This window comes from Cydia fagiglandana, chromosome 18 (assembly GCF_963556715.1).
Source record: "Cydia fagiglandana chromosome 18, ilCydFagi1.1, whole genome shotgun sequence".
In the NCBI taxonomy this organism is placed as follows: domain Eukaryota; kingdom Metazoa; phylum Arthropoda; class Insecta; order Lepidoptera; family Tortricidae; genus Cydia; species Cydia fagiglandana.
The window spans coordinates 6,326,888-6,352,286 of NC_085949.1; the positions used below are offsets into that span (position 1 = coordinate 6,326,888).

Here is a 25,399-nt window from a genome sequence, read left to right on the forward strand (position 1 = left end):
CGAAAGTTAGAATAAAGGATAACTCACGCACGTCCGACATGTCTATTTCTATTACGGCTGATCGGTGATCACGTGGGTGCTTTCCATAGAAAACGAAGCGCCGGAAGCTCTAGCCCGGTCTAACGTGAGTCATCCTTAAGGAATCGAACACTCCAGTAGGGGATTGGTAGGTCAGACCAGCAAGTCTTCTTAAGGGAAATACGAGAGTTTATTATACGAGTGTATACATATTATGTTAGTTTGCAAGGTATGTACCTATGGGCCTGAGTTGCCTGAAAATAAATGCTTTGATTGATTGATTTATAATTATTTGCGACGTCCAACGGCAAAAGGTATTACCTTTTATGGTGGTTGGTATATGTCCTTAGGATGCTAGATCAGTCAGAGGGGCTACCGCGAAAGCAGAAATTCGCAAATTGAGGGGGTTTTTCTCTTATATTCCAATGAAGGCGTAATTACGACCGAAAAAGATGCCCGCAATTTCCGAACTTCAATTTTCTGGGTTATAGACGGATGCACATTTAGACCTTCATACTTTAGTACAAATCAGTTGTCTCGCGCCCCGTTGTATCCAGTCGTAGTAGTAGGAGACGTTCATGTAGATTATGATGGTCTTGTGCCCACGGTGCCGGAAGGATAACAGGCCGATCTGCTGCACGAAGTTGGCTATCAAACCGCAGCCAGAGTCGCCCCTAGGGAGCAAATATATCTGATTTTTAGGGTTCCGTACCCAAAGGGTAAAACGGGACCCTATTACTAAGACTTCGCTGTCCGTCCGTCCGTCCGTCTGCCACCAGGCTGTATCTCACGAACCGTGATAGCTAGACAGTTGAAATTTTCACAGATGATGTATTTCTGTTGCCGCTATAACAACAATTACTAAAAACAGAATAAAATAAAGATTTAAGTGGGGCTCCCATACAACAAACGTGATTTTTGACCAAAGTTAAGCAACGTCGGGCGGGGTCAGTACTTGGATTGGATGGGTGACCGTTTTTTTTTTGCCGTTTTTTGCATTATGGTACGGAACCCTTCGTGCGCGAGTCCGACTCGCACTTGCCCGGTTTTTTTCTTAAATTAAATCTTCATGGTTATTTAGGTAATTTAGGTAAAATGGGGTGGGGTTGGTGGAATGGGGAGTTAAATATCAAAATGGATATTGTAAAAAAATCCATTTAAAACTATATTTTAATTGTTAATCGTAAAAAAAAAGTAAAAACTACTACTTCTTAGAGAGTAAAAATGCTATAGATCAGAAATGAATTGCTTTCTGCATACTTCACAGAACAAGAGTAACGGCTCGATTCGGGAAATGAATTAGAGCTTCACTATAGATATGAAATTATGTCTTATGGCGGCTGGCGCTTACGCTATTATTAACGCCGCTCCAATATTCAGCCGGGGCAATGGTACCTTTTGCCGTGGAACGTCACATATCTTTAATATTTCTTATCTAGTGAAGCTCTAATTCATTTTCCGAATCGCGCCGTAACTCACTTTCAGAGCATGAAAAACGATAAGCAAAGTTGACGAAGTATAAAGTGAGTCGATCTCTCGAACAAAGAACAAGGTCGGCTCACTTTATACAATACAATACAATACAATACAATACAATACAATACAAATACTCTTTATTGCACACCTCATTACAGAAAACAAAACAAATAATACAGGAAGAAGAGGTTAAACAACAGGCGGTCTTTATACATATTTCGTCAACTTTAACTTACAGACTCGGGCGTTGATTAATGTCATTCTCAATGCACATCATGCCAGGCGAGAGCGCGTACATCTTACAAGCCTGCTTGAGCTTAAACGACTGCTGCAGCCATTGCAGCCTGCTTGTCTCCAGGTACTGGCCGTCCCGGGTATCCTGTAAACACAAAATTATAGGGCGATTGGAACATTAGAAATTGAATAATACTAGCGATGCGGGTCGGCTTCGCACGGGTAATCAAATTATACAACTAAACCTTACATCAAGTCCCCAACCAGCAAGCTGCAGCCGCGCCACGCTCGGAAATTTCCTGTTTATGATGACTCGTTTGACAGTTCTTCCCAAGGGCAGATCCTCCTGCGTGTGAGCCAGCGCGACGTCGTCGCGGTAGGTGCGCTCGTCGAAGCCCTCGTGAACCATGTACAGGGACACGGGTCTGGCTGCTTTCATCTACAATTGTTTATTCATTTAATCTTTATTGCACAAAAGAAACACTTAAGGCATTCTCTACCAGCAACCTTAAAGCCCCCTCCAGACTATGTGCGTGAATCGCGGCGCGACGTCGCGGAGCGAACATATCGCGAAGTTGACGTATATGACTCCACACTCGCACGCTTCACGGCGATTTCACAGTTTGGTTTGCGGCGGGCCGAAATACCGACAAAAAACGGAGAACAAGGCGCGAAGGCGTGAATCTGCGAAATCGACGCCACACTCGCGTTCTCGGCTTCGCTCCGCGAATCGCGCATGAGTGTGGAGTTAAGACTAAGCAGAGAGATTGTGAGATTATATGGGTATAGTGGGGCTAGGATTATAGAAATAGATGTGTTAAGTCTAAAAAAAATGTGTTCCCGTGTTTGGCAGCTGAAGTGGATGGCGTTGTAGCGGTCGATTTGGAGATATTAAGGAGCATTAATTTGCATCCACATAAACAATTTCCGTTTTGTTCGGGGGTAAAAATGCATTAGCTTAAACGACGTTTTCATCGGACATTTGGCTTGATGAAATAAGATATTTTAAGATTTTTGAGCTTCGGTGTTGTCAATTTATTGTAGGTAAAGCCTGTGCGGAAAGAGAACATTCGTAGAATGTAGTACGTAGTAGTAAACTCTTTATTGTACAAATAGACATATTAAAAATAACATACAATTAGTAAGAAGTACAAAGGCGAACTTATCCCTTGGAGGGAATGTATTGGATCCCATACATTTCACGACTCTTCTCTTTCCGCACAGGCTCTGCACGGCATGTAGTTATTTTATTTTATTATTTATTATTCAGAAACTATACGTACATTCTGTGGCATTATAGCATTCCCAACAAAAACGATCACATCTAGCTCTTGCTGACAGGACATCAAACAGTGCGCGGCCGTCAGCACTAAACTCTGGGTCAAAATAGACCCACCGCAAACAAAATGAAAGCCATTACACGCCATATACATAAACACAACGTGAGGAAACTGTTCTATCATAGCATCATGACCTCCTACTACATATGCTTCCATTTTGATTTTTTTAGCTAGTGCTCTTTGAAATCAGTTACCTAAACAAAAACATTGAGTTATTTGCAGCTAATTGTAGGTAGTGATTATCGTTACTTAGTGAACGGAATGCAACAAAGTAGGTAATTTCTTAATGAGAAGTCATAAAATTTGTTAGTTGATTATTGATTAAGTACATTGGTATGTAGTTGAATTGGTAAGGTACCTAGTTTTTCTGTACTTTATTTAACTGCGGAGGTATTAAGTATTTTTTTTATTTACACCACCCATGTGTCTGAAATGCAAACTCAATAGGTACCTGACGTCAGAAATCGGCAACCTAAGATGAACCAAAGATGCATAGGTGATTGCTAATTAATGTATTCGGAAACGTGTACCATGTTAGTCTAGGTATATGGTACCATGTACCTAGACTGTGCGGGCGCTGAAAAGGAGGTGACAACGACTTGGACACGGTATGGTGCGGAAGTAACAAATACAGACGATACGGTTGAGTGGAAGAAACGAGGGGCGGCCTTTGCCCAGCAGGCTGGCAGCTGCAGGCAGGCTGGCAGCGGCGGGCAGACTAAATTAGGCTAAGAAAAACGTTGATTATTAACGCCTAGTGAAATATAAATAGCAAATGTGATAAGTAGGTAAAAACAACCAGTAATTTTTATACCTACCTTATACATGCTTATACCGAGTATACTTCGAGTACCTATACTGAAAATCGTAGTTCAAGACCATTAAAAGTAAGACAATGTTGTCACTGCAATAAATTGTTTGTAAAAAAATAAATTCCTTTTTTATAAATAAACACCCTAAGATAACTTATTTATTGGTAATGTTAGTCCTACGATTAAAAAAGTACTTTTATTTACTTATTTTTACATAATAAATACAAGACACGCTAGTAAAAAGTGGCAATATTGTCTTACTTTTTTTGGTCTTGAACTACGATTTTCAGTATAAGTAGTTACAAAGTGATAACTAATAAACTTCACTTGTAATTGAAAATAAGTGTAAGAAAACATGTAGTAAGGAATCTACTTTTATGTAAAGTTAGGGTTATAAGAAATACAAAGGAAAAGTATAGACTAAAATGTATTCTTTGTCCTTTTTGGCTACCATGCTTAAAAAAAGGGTTATCCTTAATCCGAACAATAAAGGTTTCTTGCTTGTTCTTCTATCCAGTCAAAGTAGTAGGATACGTTAGTGTAGATCACGACCTCCTTTCTACTCGGCGTCCGGAATGAGACCAGCCCAATCTGCTGCCCGTCCTTGGACATTAGAGCACTGCCGGAGTCGCCACTGTTGGAATTATTATGTTTTAAGGGCTCCTCTACACGATGGGCCAACGGCGACCACTCCAAGGGACGCATTTATGCGTTAGAGGGAGCAAGTGATATTGCTATCTCATTCTACCGCATGGCTGCGTCCCTTGGAGTGGTCGTCGTTGGCCCATCGTGTAGAGGAGCCATTAGAAACTCGAAGGGTATGACACTTGCCAATTCAATACAATTTTTCGAGATTTGGCGATTTTAGGTTATAAATTACATATATGGACTGGTGTTCGAATTTGAAAAATATTAGGTATAGCAATTATCACAGAGTTGACAGATAGGCTGAGGTTGGGTCAAGGAGGCAAGGTACGCTAACTTTCCAGTGCAGATACTTACTGACTGTTTCGGTAAGTATCTGCATCGCATAGAGAGGGAGGAATCCCCCATGCGCCATGAGTGTGGCGCACCTGTAGACACGGCGCGTCATACTCTTGAGGAGTGCCCCGCATGGGGGCCCCAGCGGGCCACCCTTCAAGCAACTCTAGGTGCAGACCTTTCGTTGGCGAGCATTGTTAATGCCATGCTCGACAGCGAAGAGGCATGGAAGGCGATGGCCTCCTTCAGTGACGAAATCATGTCGCAAAAGGAGGCAGCGGAGCGTGCACGCGAGAACGACCAGACGGCAGAGCCAGGCGCTATGCGCGTTTGCTGCCTCCGCCGTAGTGGGCTGCGCAGGGCCCCGGGGGAGTTCCTGCGGTCAAAAGCTCACAGGACGGGGGGTGCTAACCAACTAGCACCCAAAATGCTTACGGCCTGCAGGCCGCCTGCCGGGGCGCACGCGGTCGAATGCTGATAGCGACCCTGCGGCACCTTATCTGAGGCGGAGCCGGCATTCGTTGGTGGTTTTAGACGGTAGTCCTTCATTGGTTAGTCCGTTATCCCCCCTGGTTCCCCCGGACCAGGTGGCATGCGTAAACGCATTTCCCCAACGTAAAAAAAAGAGCTGAGGTTGGGTCGCTATTCCAAAACTGTGATGTCATAACACGCCAATTTCCTTGTATTTACGTACCACACGCACACATTCGGGTTGATATGAAGTCATACTCTCGTCTTAACGACCCTATTTCTGTATATCTGTCAATTCTGTGGTAGTTATAATTATTTAGTGAGTAGGTTATGCTATGGAACCAACGCGATTTTGGGGTTGGTCCCATAGTAAAAGTTGCTCAGTATAATCCCAAAACCACCCTGGCAACGGGAATGCAGTTATTTTTAGCCACCGTGTATACCTATAATTATAGTCTATAAAACAAATTGAAAACAATTTTCTTATATCTGTAAGTATACCCAAGTAGCCGCAGAGATGTGACTTATTTGAAATATTGTATTTAAAATGCAAATACAAAATGCAAAATACCTATTTTGTATTTTGTATTTAAATACCTTTTGAAGAAAACTATTTTGTATTTTATTTTATTTGAAATAGTTTTTGGGACCTATTTTCTATTTTCAAAATACAAAATACTTTATAGTAGGTAGATAATGTAGGTAGGAGTTACAATCTCTTCTGATGTCTTCTGGTGTCATTCTTTTAACATGGAACTGTTGAATCTGTTTAGTAACGTCGCACATGACCACAAGCATAGCGAGTGGTTAAAAAAGTGGAATCTTGAGTGTTGCGAGGGTTTCAAGGCACGAGAGCAGAACAATCTTTTCTGCCCTGGTGAAACACAAACGAGACGTTTTCATTACACTAACGAGAGGCATTATACTAGCTGTAAAACATTACAAATTAATGCTTTAAAAGTTGGCCGTTAAAAACCATCATCCATACCTACATCCTACCGGTTAATATGAGCAAACAACTAAATATTTGCACTTTAGATAGAGGTTTGATTTCAAAGAATAAAGAGTCTTTTCAACTCGGAAATTCCGAGTAATACTTTTTAATTCAGTCTAGGTATTAACTACTCAGAGTACCTTTTATCGCAAAGTATTTGTATTTTTAAAAAGTATTTTGAAAATACCTATTTCGTATTTTGTATTTAAATACAAATTCAAAAACTATTTTGTATTTTGCATTTGAAATAGTATTATAAAGGAAGTATTTGTATTTTGTATTTAAATACTTTTTATAAAATATTGTTCACATCTCTGCAAGTAGGTAAACTTACCGCGATGGGTGATTCTTTTCGTTATTCTTAGCGCACATCATTCCGACCCTAAGTCTGGTTACTTCTTTACAAGTAGTGGACGGTTGTACAATTTGTACCACCATCTTCAATTTTTCTGTTTGTTCCAACGTTTTTTCCTGCATTTAGGTACAGAAGTTTAATTATTAAATGTTGGTCTACGTGTTTGCTCGCCGCTCGGCTCGGCTGGGCTTCTTTTTAAGGATGATACGAGTATATGGGTGCAAATGGCTTGCTTAGAATTATTTCCTAATGTTTAGAACTACTGCCTTCATATACTTAGTCTACCTACTGATGTGCCACGAGAAAGTTACCAACATTGCAAGATATCCACTTTCCATAAGTTCTCATATTTTTGTATTGGAATCGAAAAATACCATTTCAAAAATTGAAGTTTCGTTTGTTTTTCTGACATTTCTGAGAATATTTTTGGGGCAATGTGCACATTGTCTACCTTTACAAGATATTTAAAAACCAATTTTTTGTCAGAAACTTGTTTACATACATTGATTGCTCCCCATCCCGCAGTTCTAGCCATGGTAACACCAGGAAAGCTCTTGGCTATGATAACTCGTTTCATCGTATTTCCCAGTGGTAACTCGGATTTCAGGGAACCTACGGCTATGTCGTTAAATAGAGTTTCCGTATCGTAATCTTTGTGTATCCGAAACTCGATGATGCTCTCGGCCACTAACATCTGAAATAATAGGCTTTAGTTATTTGTGATTGTGCGCACACACATTACCATTACCACAACCTTTTTCATTATTTTTTTCTTTGAATTACATAATTTCCTTAATGCTTATGTTATGTTATGTTAGCATCACCTATTAGATTAAGTAGTTCTTTCTTAGACAGGCCTATAGTTCGTTTTTTTTAGCATTAGAAAGAACTTGAAAGAAGGTAAGCGATCTTGTCATGTCTTTTAATTGAAAAACGCTTTTTAATAATCAATAACTATTATTTATGAAAGCAGAAGAATATGAATGATCGTATTAGGTTCATATATGTTACATATTTGCCGTAACTTATTTTTAAAATGTGTTTTAAAAATAAGTTACGGCAAACTTTTTTAACTTTCGCGCGGGCCACCGTCTGCTTGCTGCTGTTTGAGGGCTGAACCCCTGGAGCCTGGCTCCCGCGGGCCGGACGCTTTAGGTGTCGGTGGGCCGGATTGGAACGCGTCGCGGGCCGGGGTTTGGAGACCCCTGGCCTAGTGTGCCACAGGATATTGATATTTGTTAATAACATTTTTTCTTTTAAATAAATATTATTCTTATTCTTCTTATTCTTTTTGTTTTACAAGGAGGCAAAATAATAGAATTAGGTACGCCGTCATTTTAAAATGACACGCTTATATCATATAGGTATTACATGACATACACATACAACTGACATACAAGTTTGGCCTGGCCAGCCAGATAAGAGCTCATAAGAGGAAAAACCCTTGATTGCTAAGGTCGCCGTCATCGAAATCGATGTGGAGGACTATATATATATATATATATATATATATATATATATATAAGTATATATATATATATATATATATATATATATATATATATATATATATATATATATAAGTATATATATATATATATATATATATATATATATATATATATATATATATATATATATATATATATATATATATATATTACATGACATGAAACTTGGCATGAACATTTACGTAACATATATCTATGTCTGATACTAGTATTCGTTGCTTAAAATTGTTAAGGGGCCTGTTGTCACTTAAACGCAAAAATTTACAGCTCCGAACACTGAAATGCTGATATCTTCCGGCGAACTGGTAGGTAATCTGTGTGCCCCTTTATACTCACAAATAATATAGAGCTAGTACATAGGTACTCATCTCTAGTCTATCGCCCAAAACTATTATGGCTCTGGATTGAATAAGTTAGTAAATTCTAATACCTCATTAGTATTATCGCTTCCCGCGTACGCTAACAACTCTTTCTGTTTCACAAAACAATTTTCAAAACAATGTCCAGCTGTCAAAATTAGATTCTGCGTCAAAATAGACCCGCCGCACACTTGATGCTCCTTACATTTTATGTACAAATACACAGAATGTGGAAAATTCTCTATTTTCGCGTAAGAGCCACCTTCGATAAAACCTTCCATCGCGCTGTTACACGTTGTGATAAATAAAACTAGAAGATTAAAGAACTCCGGCACAACCATAGTTAATTCACTGCACTACTTATCTCTCGGGAAATTATTTAAGCAAACAACCATACTGGAAATAAACGTTAATCAAGAGAGATACAATAGACCGAGAGTTAACGCCGGAAAATGGTTCACGATTATGAGAGCAACAACTATACAGTTTGTTATAATCCTTATTACTGGATCCAGGCGTCTGGCAGTTGTTCATCGGTCAGAGAATGCAGCCAACTGGAAGGATACCAGTTTGAGAGTTCTGAGGGTCTACCGCGAACACCGAAGTTCGCAAATTGCGGGCATCTTTTAATGAGGTGTCACTCTAATTTCGCAATTTGCGAAACCCTCTGGGTCTGATATAGTAGTAGCCCATAAGTACATACATATCGGCAACATCATATTCATATTTGTCATTATTGAAACAAATGACTGTCAAATGATTTAAGTGTCAAGTCCAGGGGATTATTTTTCGTTGCTCTTATTATCATATACCATTTTACGGAGCCAGCTCTCAGTGTAAAATGGTTGGGCAGTTAAATTTATCATTCCGTTAACCAGCAGCTGGGAAATGTAATTAACTAATTTTCGATACATACGCAGACTTTTTATGGTTTTAATCTCGACGTATCGTAATATACGTAATTGGACTGAAATTAAAGTCTTGAGTATGTGTTCGCTAGCGCAAACGTCTATACCCTCCACAGTGCTATTCAGTGTTCTTTAAAAAGAAACTAAGAAAAAGAGCTCAAACGCTTTATCAACACAATTGTTAAATTGTACCTACATATAAAATACAGTCTTGCCAAAACGTAGCAGGTAAATCCCGACCGAAAAATTACTTAAAATTTATTTCTATCGTTCAAATTTAGCGTTTATGCATAATTATTTTTTTATCACATTACTTATAATATAACCTTACCTTTAAACGAGCAATTCTTGTATATTATATATATATATATATATATATATATATATATATATATATATATATCGGGGATCTCGGAAACGACTCTAACGATTTTAATGAAACTTGGTTTAAGGGGTTTTCGGGGCCGAAAAATCGATCTAGCTGGGTCTTATATCTGGGAAAAAGCGCATTTTTGGGTCTTTTTTATATGTTTTCCGATCAAAGCTCGGTCTCCCCGATATTAGTTATAATTATAGGTACCTACTAATAAATCAGCCATGGTCATAAATCAAACTGGCTAGTCTAGTGTAGTGGTTTTGTTATTAAAATGGCTAGTCCGCCATAGGTGTAAGTAAATTGAGGTAGATATGGTACCAGGCGCACGATCGTGAGCCATTAAATATAGGTTCCGGAACCTATATTTAGTTAGTCGTATGGGTGACGCCAACCTGTCAAGTTGTCAAAATCGTTGGATCAAATTTTAGTTTTGTCAACTATGAACGTCACACGTCTACATAAATAAAAGATCATTGTAGTCCGCTACTCATTATTCTTATAGTTAAGAGGTTCGCAAACATTTCAATCTGGTAGCAACCAGCCAACTCCCAACTCAATTGCGCATGTTGCAAAGTTCTTGGTTAACTATAGGATCGACGTAGCAATTTGCCCGCCCGTCGTTAGTTCAGTAGTTGGTTAGTTCGGATCAACATGAAACTCACCCTAGTTGCATATGGATCCAATCAACAAACAGGAACTTTTTTAAATCAACGTGCAATGTTCGAGGAAAACTTTACGTATGTATATGGCGGCCGATCGTAAGATCAGGCATATCGTGAAATTCCTAGGTATATCGTGAAACGTAAAAATCTTATCCATCCCACATGGTGGCGGGGTCAGCTTTCCTGCTTAACCTTCTCCACTGTCCACGACATCGTCCTCGGATAACTTGCACTCACTCATGCCCTTTAGCACTACATCCTGCATCTTGTTCTGGGTCTGCCCTTAGATGTTCTGGGTCTACCTATAGTTGATAGTTGTTAAGAAGATAATACGCTCCTGCCTTAAAAAATATTAATTATATACATACAAAAAAAAGTCTTGTGATTACAATTCAAAACAAAAAAATATACTAAATTGTATCCAATTTCGAGATAATAACGTTTATAACAATCCCTAAAGGAAAAGGATGAAGAAAAATGAAGGGCAAATCCCGTGTAGGATGTAAGAATGAGAAAATTAATAATAACGAAGGCTTGGCATGATTGTCATCAATCACATTGCGGTTTTATTCAACTCACGTACGCAATAGACTAGGTATTATGACCGCTATGACTTATATGATTATGAATTTGTTTGTTACCTATATCATAAATAATCGGCCAAGAGCATGTCGGGCCATGCTCATTGTAGGGTTTCGGAGTTACCATTCTGTCAAAATAGGCCAAACGGGGGCTATTAGTAAGTATCATAAGGGAGTACCTTTGCAGCGCTTATTACGTCTTTTTACTTAGAAAAGAAGATGTTTTGCAATAATTCACAAACGACTAGACCGACCATGTTCGCTATAGTTTTCATTGAAAGTATTTATTAAGCTCTCGTTTCACAATTTTTTTCGTATATTTTGGACCCGTGGTTCAAAAGTTAGAGGGGGGGGGGGGCATATTTCCACAAAATGATTTTAGAAGACCCTTATTTCTTTTGAAAGACCTATCAAACGATACCCCACACTATTGGGACAAAGCGAAAAAAATTTAAAAAAAAAACTTTTTGTATGGGAGGTACCCTAAATTTTTTTTTTTGTACTTTTTATTTTACCGTTCTGTTGCAGTGCATGATTTATGTATCCATGCAAAATTGCAGCTTTCTAGCACTAACGATCACGGAGCAAAGCCTCGGACAGACAGACAGATCTGGCGAAACTATAAGGGTTTCTAGTTGACTACAAAATCCTAAAAACCGGCCAAGTACGAGTCGGACTCGCGCACGAAGGGTTCCGTATCTTTACGCAAAAAACGGCAAAAATCACGTTTGTTGTATGTGAGTTCCACTTAAATATTTATTATATTCTGTTTTTAGTATTTGTTGTTATAGCGGCAACCAATGGTTTGTGAAACTTTCAACTTCCAAATTCGACATGTGCAACTGTCAGATTTCGCATCCACGTCAAATCAACAGTTGATTTTATTGCATACTGAGTGTTGATTCCATCAACGGTGGATAATATCATTTGGTACAACCAAAACTCAACTCTAAACTAAGGTTGGTTCGGTTTGGTTTGCTTGTCACCCTAACTGTGGATTGTTAATGTCAAATTTTGACATTGTACGTATTCGAGAACTTATGATTTTTCCCACATCAACGGGAGATCAACACGATACGTCAAACGTCGCTTGTCGAATAGGGGTCCTTTTTCACCACACGATTGCGAGGAAAATATTAGCTGTAAAACATTATACATCAAATTTAAATCAACCAGAAATTAACATTTGTATTTTTAGATATATTTGCCTTATTTTAGTCCCAACCTACAAGAATAAAGTCAATCAGTCTATAATGAATTGATCTTGAGTAGGTCGGAGTTTGCGTCATACATGTATACACGTCAACTCGGATCAAGAGATCATGTGTTCACCGTTGTGTGGACAAGCCCACGTAAGCTTATTCAATTTATTTATATTATTATACTTATTCAATAACCGGATAAACCGTTTATGTGAATACTCCTTTGCCAACAACAATTTTTGAGCGCTTTGATTATCATTAAAGATAATTAGTAAATCTGTGGCTCTGTGAACTGTAGATCTCGCAAACCCCCATAGCTCCGCCATTTTGAAAAAAAAATATAAACCGAATGGACAAAAAATACCTTACTCGTATAATATAATTATGGAACTAATCAGAAAATTTCACGAGATCCGATTGAAAAGTGCGACATCTACAGGAACACAGCCGCTTTCGGCCGCGGGCATTTTGCCCAAGATAAATAAATAAATAATAAATATTTTTATAGGAGTTTCTTACACAGATTTGTGTTGTGGGTAGGTACTCAGACAACGATATATATTGTATATAAATACTTAAATACATAGAAAACAACGATGGCTCAGGAACAAATTATCTGTGTTATCATACAAATAAATGCCCTTACTGGGATTTGAACCCAGGGCCATCGGCTTCACGGGTAAAGTGACTACCTACCCACTAGGGCAGACCGGTCGTTAAAACTCAAAGCGTCAAAGCTGAAACTGATAACCAGTTCGCCGGACGATTTCAGCCTGTCAGTTTAACGCAAAATTTGACAGCTCCGAACAACTGACAGGTTGATATCGTCCGGCAAATTGGTAAACAGTGGGCCCCTTTAGGTTGGTGCTCGCTCAATTCATTAACGAGGCATGGCAACTGGAAATATGAAGGCATTTGATTTGATGCACTTTTATAGCCGAGCAAACCAGTTTCTTAACAGAAAATGCGCGAAATTCAAAATTGAAAAAAGGAGCTCGACCTTCCATAAAACAACAAACAATTCATCAAACGCACTACTCGTAGGAACTTTAACCGTAGAAAGTTTATTTCGGATACCTAAGTAGTTTTTTTTATTTTACTAAGTATCCCGCTCAATGCAGCTGGCACGTACAGGGAAACTACACACAGAACACTGGCTAAACCAAGCTGGATGCAGACAGGCCAAGCAAGCCATGCCTAGCATGAACGGTAAGCTCACAAGGACGCTCCTTTAACTAGGAACGGTTCGACTGAGTATGGTAACCAGTGTCATAACAGGTCATGGACTTTTTAACAAACATCTTTTTATAACAGGTGTCACAGACAGTCCCCTATGCCGTGGGTGCATGGAGAAAGAAGAAACAGCCTCTCACGTGACGTTGGAATGCAGCGGATTGGATTTGCCCCATACCTACAGGGCAAAACATCTCGGATCCCCGAGAGACCTCCCCGAGGTCCTACTCAACATCAAAGTTTTGATAGGATTTCTCGAGGAGCTGGGCTGGCAAGACTAGTCCACCCCCTATCACGCAAAATAGTCGCAAGACGTCGAGTTGCGGAAAATCGCCCTAACTACAATACAATACAATAAGTATCCCGCACGGGATCTGTACCAGCTTTGTTTTGGCTTCACCGAGTTCAATGCTCTGGGGACATCGGTTAAGTTATGACGTTAGAGTATCATGAGGTTTAAACTATGCAAGAAATTAAATATCTCGCGAATGCCGTCTGTAACAATTATTTATGCAAGTATGCAATCCTTGTAATCAAAGAGCCGTCTGCTACAGGTTGTTTGAAATTGCCGCATTACACAATACGCAACCATCAAAAGTTTATATGTACTTATAAATATACTTACACATTAATGAATACCTTATCATATTACTTACTAACAGCATGACACAAATATGAGCCTGTTCTACGTGGTACCATAACATTGCATGAAATATAAATCTAACTTCTTTAATAGATTGAATGGATCTTGGAAATTGCCCAGATGTGCCATCCTTTTGACATGTACCATTGCACATTGCATATGCCATCATAGTTATAAAAGCGGAAAGGATACATACATGTTTTTCATCGTTGCATGTATTCTGTAAGGCCCCAATGACGCATGCAGCGATGAAATGCACGTGTATCTCTTTTCTGCTTCTATCCCCACTGCTTACTTATTGTATGAGAGAGATAACGTGATATCACTCATCCATCATGGCCCTACATTAATATTCAATCGGTTGACACGTAAACGCTATTACAGCGCCACGATAAACGTTACTTAAAAGGCAAACTTTTAACCGAATTGCGGCGCTGTTTCCATGGCAAAGTACTTGGTACTTAACACAAGCTGCGCCGTGAGTGACGACCCCGTAACCCTGCCCAAGGTCACTCAGTATTAACGGCTTCTAGGTTGTATTATTCAAAACAATGGTGATGTAGGGACGTTCTCATAATCCGAGGCGAGTTAGAGGCGAGATTGGCTGAATGGAGGATGTGCGGCGCGCGTGCGCGGTTCGCAGGTCGATAGTGGTGACGTCAGTGAAGACAGGCCTCAGTCAGCCGCTGCCGGCCACAGCGTTATCATGTGGTTGCAATGCGTGGCCGTGACGGTCCTTATAGCCGCGGCTACATCCTCCGAGGTCTTTACCAACTCGTTCCTGGTGCGGTTCAAGCGGTCGGTGGGGCGCGAGGAGGCGAGCCAGCTCGCGGCGCGCCACGGCTTCGACAGCCTCGGCCCGGTAAGTGACCACGTGATTTTGAGTAAACATAAGCACATACTCATATTTTGTAAGTACAGGCGAGTAGGGTTTCGTTCTCGGGTTTCGGATGACGACGGCAGAAGGCGGCGAATTAGGCTGGATAAGGTTAAATTGAATACGAGTTATTATGTATTTACTACGAGTAACTAGGTATTATCAAGCACATGACGTTGCAGCGCTCGGTTGAATGTTTGTAAACGCGGGTAAATCGAATTTTGTCTTCCTAATAGGCCGCAATCCTTGGTAAGTAAGTATAGTAGTAGAGTCAGACACGCACTTGACCGGTTTTTTGCTTTCTATGAACGCCTGAAATTCTGGAAAAAAAAATAATTATCAGAAATGAAAGCTGATAATTTGATAAATCTTTTTCTTGACTTCGCTATCTCCTAAAATTGTAAATAAGACTTTTTTGTTTTTGGGACCTGATTTACAAATTTATATTTTTAGGGTTCCGTACCTATCAAGGAAAAAACGGACCCGAGATTGAATGACGGCAATGTAACGAACTTTTGGGGTCAATGAGAAAATTAATAATATGGTCTTCCTTTTATTTCTGACACTATGTTATTTAGCCAAAAATAATCCTTTTAATGAAGCCTTTCGATCGGTATGATAAAGCTACAGGGTATTTTTTTTCTCGTGTAGCGGGTTCGATTCCTGGTTCAACCATGTAATTATTTAAAAATCTATGAATGCAGTTTAAATTGTTTTTTAAATTGAAATAATGTCTTCTTTCAGTAAAATGTTCCATCTACAATATTCAAGGTACTTTCCCTCCATGTGGCATAGCCGTGGGACGCCATGTATAATACAGGGTGATTCATGAGACGTGAGCAGGACTAATCCTGCACACTCAGTAACTGATAATTGATCGATCACCGTTGTATTTAGGTGAAACAACGACACTTTTTCCTATTTTTTTACTTTTTGGTGAGGGCAAATTTAACTCTACAATCATGGTTACCCTACAAGATCTAATTAATAAACATAAAACCTCTTTAACAGTAATGACAGGATTTTGATTACGAAGAAAATAAACTGTCAAACTTGAATGAGATACGAGTTTTCAAAAGTAACCAGACCGTGATGACAGTGATGACATTCAATTTGACACAGAATATCGGTAGTTTAGTATTCTAATTTTAGGGTGACCATGCATATCGTAAATAAATTTATTAATTTTTTTTTCAACACGAGTAGAAAATTAACGTTAATCTCACTAATACTGATACGAAACAGTTGCTTATAATTTACAAAATGCGCAGTGTTAGTCCTGCTCACGTCTCCTGAATCACCCTGTATAACATAGCTGTATCCTTCCTTTGTGTGGAAACGAAGGAGTCGTTTGACTTTTTACTATTTTTAGGGTTCCGTAGTCAAATGGCAAAAAACGGAACCCTTATAGATTCGTCATGTCTGTCTGTCTGTCTGTCCATCCGTATGTCACAGCCACTTTTTTCCGAAACTATAAGAACTATACTGTTGAAACTTGGTAAGTAGATGTATTCTGTGAACCGCATTAACATTTTTACACAAAAATAGAAAAAAATCAATAAATTTTGGGGGTTATACTTAGAACTGAAACTTAAAAAAAACTTTTTCATCAAACCCATACGTGTGGGATATCTATGGATAGGTCTTCAAAAATGATATTGAGGTTCCTAATATCATTTTTTTCTAAACTGAATAGTTTGCGCGAGAGACACTTCCAAAGTGGCAAAATGTGTCCCCCCCCTGTAACTTCTAAAATAAGAGAATGATAAAACAAAAAAATAATAGATGTACATTACCATGCAAACTTCCACCGAAAATTGGTTTGAACGAGATCTAGTAAGTAGTTTTTTTAATCGTCATAAATCGTTAACCGCAATTTTATTATGTTACTTGCCGCTACGGAACCCTTCATGGGCGAGTCCGACTCGCACTTGGCCGCTTTTTTTATTAGTCAGGAAAAAATTGAGGAAAATGGGGCTACGTTTGTATGGTGAAGCAGTCGCGTGCCCTTTCCTCTTAAAAACCGTGACCGTGCAGAACAGTCTCATTTGCCGGAATTGAACTTGCGGTATGTAAATGGGATCAAGTGACAGATCCAATCTACACCATGCGGGTAGGTCAATGTATCCTCATTTAAATTTGTACAGTCGACGTCAAAAATATGTTTACATTTTCGCCTTATTACAAAGGTGTACGGTGCAAAAGTGTAAACATAACTTTGACGTCGCCTATATGTGTATATGAGTATACACATTTTTTTTTGTTAGCCTATTAGTATGTCCCACTGCTGGGCAAAGGCCTCCCCTCTTTTCCGCCACTTGTTTATGTCTAATGCACACTCCCGCCACTCCACACAGAATGTATCTAGATTGTCCCGCCATCTCCGTTTGGGTCTTCCTCTGCCCAGAGATCAATCCTGTGGGATACACATATAGGCTGTGGATTTAAATATGGAAACTACTGTATCTTATCTTCATCATCATCATCATCATCTCAGCCTATATACGTCCCACTGCTGGGCACAGGCCTCCTCTCGAGCGCGAGAGGGCTTGGGCTATAGTCCCCACGCTAGCCCAATGCGGATTGGGGACTTCACATACACCTTTGAATTTCTTCGCAGATGTATGCAGGTTTCCTCACGATGTTTTCCTTCACCGAAAAGCGACTGGTAAATATCAAATGATATTTCGTACATAAGTTCCGAAAAACTCATTGGTACGAGCCGGGGTTTGAACCCGCGACCTCAAGCGCGATTGCAAGTCGCACGCTCTTACCGCTAGGCCACCAGCGCTTTTTTATTATCTTATCTTACGTATAGCAATGTACAAATTGCAGAACATTCCCAAAAAGCGGAAACGTTCTCGAGAATGTTCTCAGAACATTCCTGCAACTTGGAAATTATTGTTTAAACAAGAGAATATACTCGAAATAAAGTTTAAATAGGCATAACTTAAAACTAAATGTTATTATGCATATATTATTGTCTATTACAGTTAGCTATTTTGTTGTTGTGATAAATTTACCAATAAGTTGCTTAAATTCTCACTGTATATCAGAGAACATTTCGACTTTCGACAATTTTTTCCAAAATTTTTTTTTTGTTTCATTAGAATCTAGAGGCCTCTATCTCCCGCCATGCCAAATCTCAGCGCGCTCGGACCAACTTGAAAAAATTAAAAAAAAAGTCGGCCATTTTGATTTTTTTTAAATGCAGTTTGTTTTGTCTCGGGGCCCTCTATGACATTTGGTCGAGCACCCCCACCTATCACGCACCGTTTAAAAGTTGCCATACAAAATAAAAGTGGCCAGTTTTCCCGTAATTGTAGCATTTTTCTAAAAAAAAAATTTTCATAGGTATCTAGGGGACTCCGAGATTCCGTGATCAAAATTTCAGCGCGCCAGGACAAAATTATAAAAGTTAAAAAAAAAGTCGGCCATATTGAAAAAAAATGGCGGCATCAAAAACTGCCAGGGTCCCTCTATGACATTTGGTCGAGCACCCCCCACCTAAGTCTGACCGTTTGGCCGGGCCGTCATACATTTTTCTGACCGGAAACGGACGACCAAAAGTCGGAATTTTCTGGGGGTAAGGACTACACCTAAACTATCGTGAATATTCATGGTATAAACTACGATAAATAAATAAATTCTCGTTCTCGAGAACATTCTCAGAAGTTACCGAAAATTTCTCATGTGGAAAGTTTCGCAACTTTGGAAAGTTCTCGTGCGTGCATTGCTACTTACGTATTGTTATCGGGGGCCCTTGCGGATACACTTCGACTCACAGTATTTTTTTGTGCAATTACCTCCTAGAAAAGATAAAAATGATAAAGATAAATATATAGTATAGTAGTTTCCATATCTAAATTCAAATTATACATCCGGTCGGGTACAGTTGGCGCCGATTTCGTAACGTGTTAGATAGGCTAGTGACTACGCTATTTACTGGCCGCGTAGCCAACATGCCAATCGCTTACGCTCCGTAGCGATCGAAACTATCGAAAGGCAACTGTCACTGTCGCACTTATATGGAAGAGTGATAGAGAGACATAAAGCGTTTCGTCGTCGAAGCTATAGCGATTGTCACCTTGGCTAGGCCGGTTGGTTCGTATGACATTGGGCATTACTCCAGGGTCCATTGTAAGTTATTTTAAGGACAAAGTAATAAGCCAATGCATTTTTATTACCAAATAAAAAATATATTTCTCACTTCTTTCTGACAGAATATAATAAGATTATACAGACATCTAGCGACTAATATCCTTTGGGAATCCAGTTCATAAAGATCAAACTGCTACATTTTTATGATTATGACATTTATGATTTACGGGTACCTAATGTCAAGTGTAGGACTTTCAGATTTTGACCTTCCAATTCATATGTCCTCCTAAGACTCAGATTCATTTTTGGAGTTTTAAATTTGGAACCTTCTTTTATTCCTAATAGTTCAAAATTAGATTTTAATTTGTTCTTTTTAAAGGAACTTAGGACTTAGGAGGATAAGTAATAATATATGCCAATTCAAATAAATTATTTTTATGGTTTTTACCTCAAATTATTTCTTTTCTACAAAACTCGCTAATATATATTAAAAGTCCTACAATGAAAGTACCCTTTTATTCCAAAGTTAACTTTGTTGTATTATTTGTAGATTTATAAGCCGAAATGACTTTAATTTGAGAGCTTTCTGGCTTGGAGAGATAATGAAAATTGTCGCCACAAATAATAATACTAAGGTAAATACACATATCATTGCGACCCAGATGTCACACATAAACAATATCAAAATAAAACAAATAGGCCTGAGATCAAATCGAAACGTGATTTCTCTTTAATATGAGAGTAATTGCAAAATGCTTTTGTAATGTAAATACAAGGGTCACGAAATAAGGACGAGCTTACAACGGGCTTCGTTACTGTAGCATAATATTGCGGGTGAGGCTGGAATAGATAATTGCGGCTTTGTGTTAGCCATTAGGGCAAAATGAAAAACAAATGCCAAACGGCTTTCAAATGCGGGTAGTATGAAATGATCATTTAAGTACTAAAGCTTTACAGCTTTTATGATTTTTAGTTTAATATACCTATGTATATACATGTGTTAGTTTGTAAGTAATTATGTTAAAGCTGATATGGGAAAAAGTTGAACTTTGTAAAAGTATTAATACAATTAAGTCTCCAATTTTCAATATCCCCCTCAAAGGCCTAATAAAATCATAATAAACGATATTCCTTCCTATAAATTATAAAACTTAGATAGGTGTGAAAATACTTAAGAAAAGTGACTACCCCTCCTGTGGCCAAGACGTGGAGATTTTTTTAGCTTAAATCTCTTCTTCTCTGTCGTATCGCTCTTGACAGAGCGGTCGTGGTCACGTTGAGGAGTCCGCATAGGTAGTAGAGGCGGATATAGCTTTTCGCACAATCTCCGGCCATCTCTCCCTGTTGGCAAACTGTCTGGCACAGTCAGTTACACGGTTTCCCACTGCGGATTTCATTTGATCAGTCCAGCGCATAGCTAGGTGATCTGCCGCGCGATCTGGTTCCCTCCATTCTTCCTTATACGACCAGTCGCTCTATGGAGGCGTTATCTCGCCTAGAGCCTTGCTTAAGTATATGACATCTATTTCAGTTTATAAGCTTTGCTATAGTCTCTCACTCTTTCTAATACACTGTGTCGTTATACCTTCTGCTAAACACCAAGCACTTAATAAAGTCCTCATCCACTACAGCTCCAATAGCTCCACCGCGAGCCATAAGTAGGTCCGTCCATTTACAAATGAACATGCTACGTGCCAGTTAACTACATCGGGGTTATTGGGTCACTGCAGCATATGTGAGAACTTTGCCTCGTTTACCCCGCAAGCGGTAAAGGAGACAGCCTAATAAATGCTAAGATATAAATCTTATAGTTCGTTTTTTTTAGCATTAGAAAGAACTCCACAGAAGCGAGCGTGCAGTTTTTATCAGGCTCGTTATTTGTTAATAATTATTGAATTATTTAATGTAGCATGGTCAATACATATAATTTACTTCAAATTATTACCGCTAAAAGTGCCGGATTTGGTACCACAAGCTTATTTCTGCGAAGTTCTTTCTAATGCTAAAAAAACGGACTATAGAGCCTGAAAACTTTTAAAGACAGACTTATTCAATTTCATTTTTTTTTGTAAATTATACTAACATTTTACACGTCAAATTTGTAACTAAAAACATATTTTATAGTATTAAGTCTATTAGGTACATTTTGTTATCCATCATTCATATTACAATATTAAGTATATTTTTATAATAGATTTCTTATTAACTTATTACATATCCATTTTTAGGGTTCCGTACCCAAAGGGTAAAACGGGACCCTATTACTAAGACTTCGCTGTCCGTCCGTCTGTCCGTCTGTCTGTCACCAGGCTGTATCTCACGAACCGTGATAGCTAGACAGTTCAAATTTTCACAGATGATGTATTTTTGTTGCCGCTATAACAAAAAATACTAAAAACAGAATAAAATAAAGATTTAAATGGGGCTCCCATACAACAAACGTGATTTTTGACCAAAGTTAAGCAACGTCGGGAGTGGCCAGTACTTGGATGGGTGACCGTTTTTTTTTTTTGCTTTTTTTTTTGCATTATGGTACGGAACCTTTCGTGCGCGAGTCCGACTCGCACTTGCCCGGTTTTTTTATTTATATATTGAATACTACAAAAAATCTCGTCAATCGAGTACAAAGCGTCTACTTCAAGTTTTGCTTTTATTTTTGAAGCCTACTACTATATTAAATAAAATTGAAATCGTCTTTACTTTGAAATTAAATCTGATAATCATCAAGTTTCTAAGGAGGAACACTAAACATCCTATTTCTTAATAGTTATTCTAGAGCCCGATTCTAATATTTATAACAATTTATTACGGTCTTGATACGACTTTGAGTATCGCTCACGCTGGTTGGTGCAAGCGAAAGTAAAAGTCACGAAGTCTATTCTCAAGGTGTATCAAAACAAGATCAAAACCATAGCGAATTGTTAAATCAGAATCCGGCTCCTTATTGGACTAATAAGTTCATGTTAGTTTCAGGAAATACTTTGTATGAATGTATGTATAAACTCTTTATTGTAAAAAACACAAAACACTAACTTACTTTGATAACAGTTTTAACCTTTATGGGGAAAGTTTTAACGTCATTGAATTAAATCGCGGTAACCGAAGACAATATTATTAACCTTTAATTTTAAAATTTGATTCCATTCCCTTAAAATTGTTTTCTTTGATTTTTTCCAGAAACTTCCGCATACATACATTTGGAAATTTTCCACAACTTGGAACCTTACACAATCAATGGACCCGTGATTGACAATTTATTTAAAAAAACCGGGCAAGTGCGAGTCGGACTCGCGCACGAAGGGTTCCGTACAATAAAGAAAAAAAAAAAACGGAAAAAAATGCAAAAAGAAAACGGTCACCCATCCAAGTACTGACTGACCACGCCCGACGTTGCTTAACTTTGGTCAAAAATCACGTTTGCTGTATGGGAGCCCCACTTAAATCTTTATTTTATTCTGTTTTTAGTATTTGTTGTTATAGCGGCAACAGAAATACATCATCTGTGAAAATTTCAACTGTCTAGCTATCACGGTTCATGAGATACAGCCTGGTGACAGACAGACGGACAGACGGACGGACGGACGGAGGGACAGCGAAGTCTTAGTAATAGGGTCCCGTTTTACCCTTTGGGTACGGAACCCTAAAAACTGAATGCCCTCGAAATTCTGTTCCATCATATCAATGTTAAAGTGACATATATTAGATTTGTTAAGCTTTAGCTCCGCTTCAAATGGAAGCTAGCTGCGCAGCCTCACATGGCGATAATTGCGGGTGACGGCCGTCCGCCGGGAAATCTTACGGGGAGGAATACCAGCGAAATTTTAACGAAACACGTCGCAAACGCTGGAAATGTACAAGTTTATTGGATAAAAATGGTGACAGCGCTCGGTTTCAATTAACTGAGGATTTATTTAAAAATTAAAGGCGAGTTGTTGCAAACTGTGTGTAAAGTGTAAATGTTTATAGGTGACTAAATAATCAATCGATCAATTGGTGGTAATTTGGTAATTTTTTGGAAATAGCAGACTACCTTTATCCACTGTGCGATTTTACGCGATACTTTAATAGGATTATTCTACCACATTTAATAGGTACTCAAAAATAATGTTTTATTTTAATTTTATAATGGATATACTTAATAGTGAAGGGTGGCATCTGTTTTTTTAAGCTTCATTTTTTTTATTTAGTTCTAACACTTCTAACATACACAATAAACAAATTTACACATTTGAAATTTCGCCAAACTGCGGAACAGTTTGTTGGCGAATAAAAAGTTAAAAACACTCTTTTCTTAACCTATTGTGTGCGCTTACATAAATTACATAACTTAAAATAATAAATCTATACACTATAAATTTAATTGAATATAGTAATAAATATCAAAACATAGGTAGGGTAGAAAAGGGGTCTGTTTTTTAGGGTTCCGTACCCAAAGGGTAAAACGGGACCCTATTACTAAGACTCTGCTGTCCGTCCGTCCGTCCGTCTGTCACTCACCAGGCTGTATCTCACGAACCGTGATAGACAGTTGAAATTTTCACAGATGATGTATTTCTGTTGCCGCTATAATAACAAATACTAAAAACAGAATAAAATAAAGATTTAAGTGGGGCTCCCATACAGCAAACGTGATTTTTGACCGAAGTTAAGCAACGTCGGGCGGGGTTAGTACTTGGATGGCTGACCGTTTTTTTTGCCTTTTTTTAAAAAGTCAACTGTCAAATATCATATGCGGCTTAAAGCTGCCAGGCGTGTGCCACACGCGTGCACATAGCCAAGACCTACACTCATTTGGAATAAGGCCAGTTACTTTATTTAGTCATTTTTTGAAATTCCTATTATTCTAAACAATACCTACTTCCGAGTGCTTATTAAATATCTTGGTTTATAAAATACTCTTCTTCTTCTTCCTCCCGTTATCCCGGCATTTTGCCACGGCTTATAGGAGCGTGGGGTCCTCTTTGATAACTAATCCCAGGAAATGGCGTGGGCACTAGTTTTTACGAAAGCGACTGCCATCTGACCTTCCAACCCAGAGGGTAAACTAGGCCTTATTGGGATTAGTCCGGTTTCCTCACGATGTTTTCCTTCACCGAAAAGCGACTGGTAAATATCAAATTATATTTCGTACATAAAAGTTCCGAAAATCTCATTGGGGTTTGAACCCGTGACCTCCAGCGTGAAAGTTGCACGCTCTTACCGCCACCGGCCTATAGTTCGTTTTTTTTAGCATTAGAAAGAACTCCACAGAAGTAAGCGTGCAGTTTTTATCAGGTTCTTTAATTGTTAATAATTATTGAATTATCTAATGTAGCATGGTCATTTGGTCAATACATATAATTTACTTCAAATTATTACCGCTAAAAGTGCCGGATTTGGAACCATAAGCTTACTTCTGCGAAGTTCTTTCTAATGCTAAAAAAAACGGACTATAGCCACCAGCGCTTTTTTTTTATAAAATACTCTGAGCTATATTGTATTTATACATAAGTGCCTATTGAACATTTCCAGATCCCATTCAAGCTTTACATTCTCGTCTTTAAGCCCCGTAGAGGACGTAATACCCTGTTGTGACAACCATTGTCTGCTGTCCATTGTGTAACTTGTTTATCTATCCCACTCAGTTCTACGTGAAGTGCACTTGAAGGAAGTGAGATAGCACGAGTAAACAGTGCATTGCATGCTGTCTTTGTTACATGGTAGTTATATGTATTGTGTGTTGAAGTTGACCCGCATGTAAGTTTTAAAGATAGAATAGAGGGGTTCTGTCATAGTAAATGTTGTAGTCACTGTAAATTTACTGCCATCTATCGACACACGACTGTAACTCAAAATAAACACGTATAAAATTATCAAAAAAGTGAATATATATATTTTTTAACTCTCAGATGGCTTCAGGGCACTGATAAGTTACATGTCTAAAATTATATGTGACGCTATCAATCAAAATATACCACATTGTCGGTTGCCGATAAGGTTAATTTCAAATTGAAGCTATATGGGAAGTCAACCGACAATAAGTACCCTTTTGGTTGAGAATGGCACATTTTTTTTTTACAAGCTTTTATTTAGTTTCACGACCGTTCCCAACTAACATTAGGCGCTAAATTTAAGGGTTACAAGAGATTTATATAAGCGCCTATTTACTCTTAAGGTGTTGTTAGTACTCTAAAAATAGGAGTTATAGCCGGCTATAACCCCGTTTTAACCCCGGATTGGGCACAAATTTTATCACCGTAAGATTTATAACAGTGCTACAGTAGGG

General features: G+C 38.5%; 2 protein-coding genes across 2 annotated transcripts in view; one reads left to right on the forward strand and one right to left on the reverse strand.

Moving 5' to 3' along the window:
• Positions 1-529: 529 nt before the first annotated feature.
• Positions 530-4,492, reverse strand: LOC134673593 (uncharacterized). The gene is made up of 4 exons (XM_063531593.1): positions 4,382-4,492; positions 1,979-2,167; positions 1,731-1,873; positions 530-692 (listed from the first exon to the last, which is right to left on the reverse strand). The coding sequence occupies exons 1-4, from the start codon at positions 4,490-4,492 to the stop codon at positions 530-532; spliced, it is 606 nt and encodes a 201-aa protein (XP_063387663.1).
• Positions 4,493-14,598: 10,106 nt separating this feature from the next.
• Positions 14,599-25,399, forward strand: part of LOC134673594 (neuroendocrine convertase 2) — a 108,703-nt gene continuing 97,902 nt past the window's right edge. The window contains exons 1-2 of the mRNA XM_063531594.1: positions 14,599-14,664; positions 14,749-15,018. Coding sequence (XP_063387664.1) covers positions 14,599-14,664; positions 14,749-15,018 — 336 coding nt within the window. The remainder of the gene's footprint in view (positions 14,665-14,748; positions 15,019-25,399) is intronic.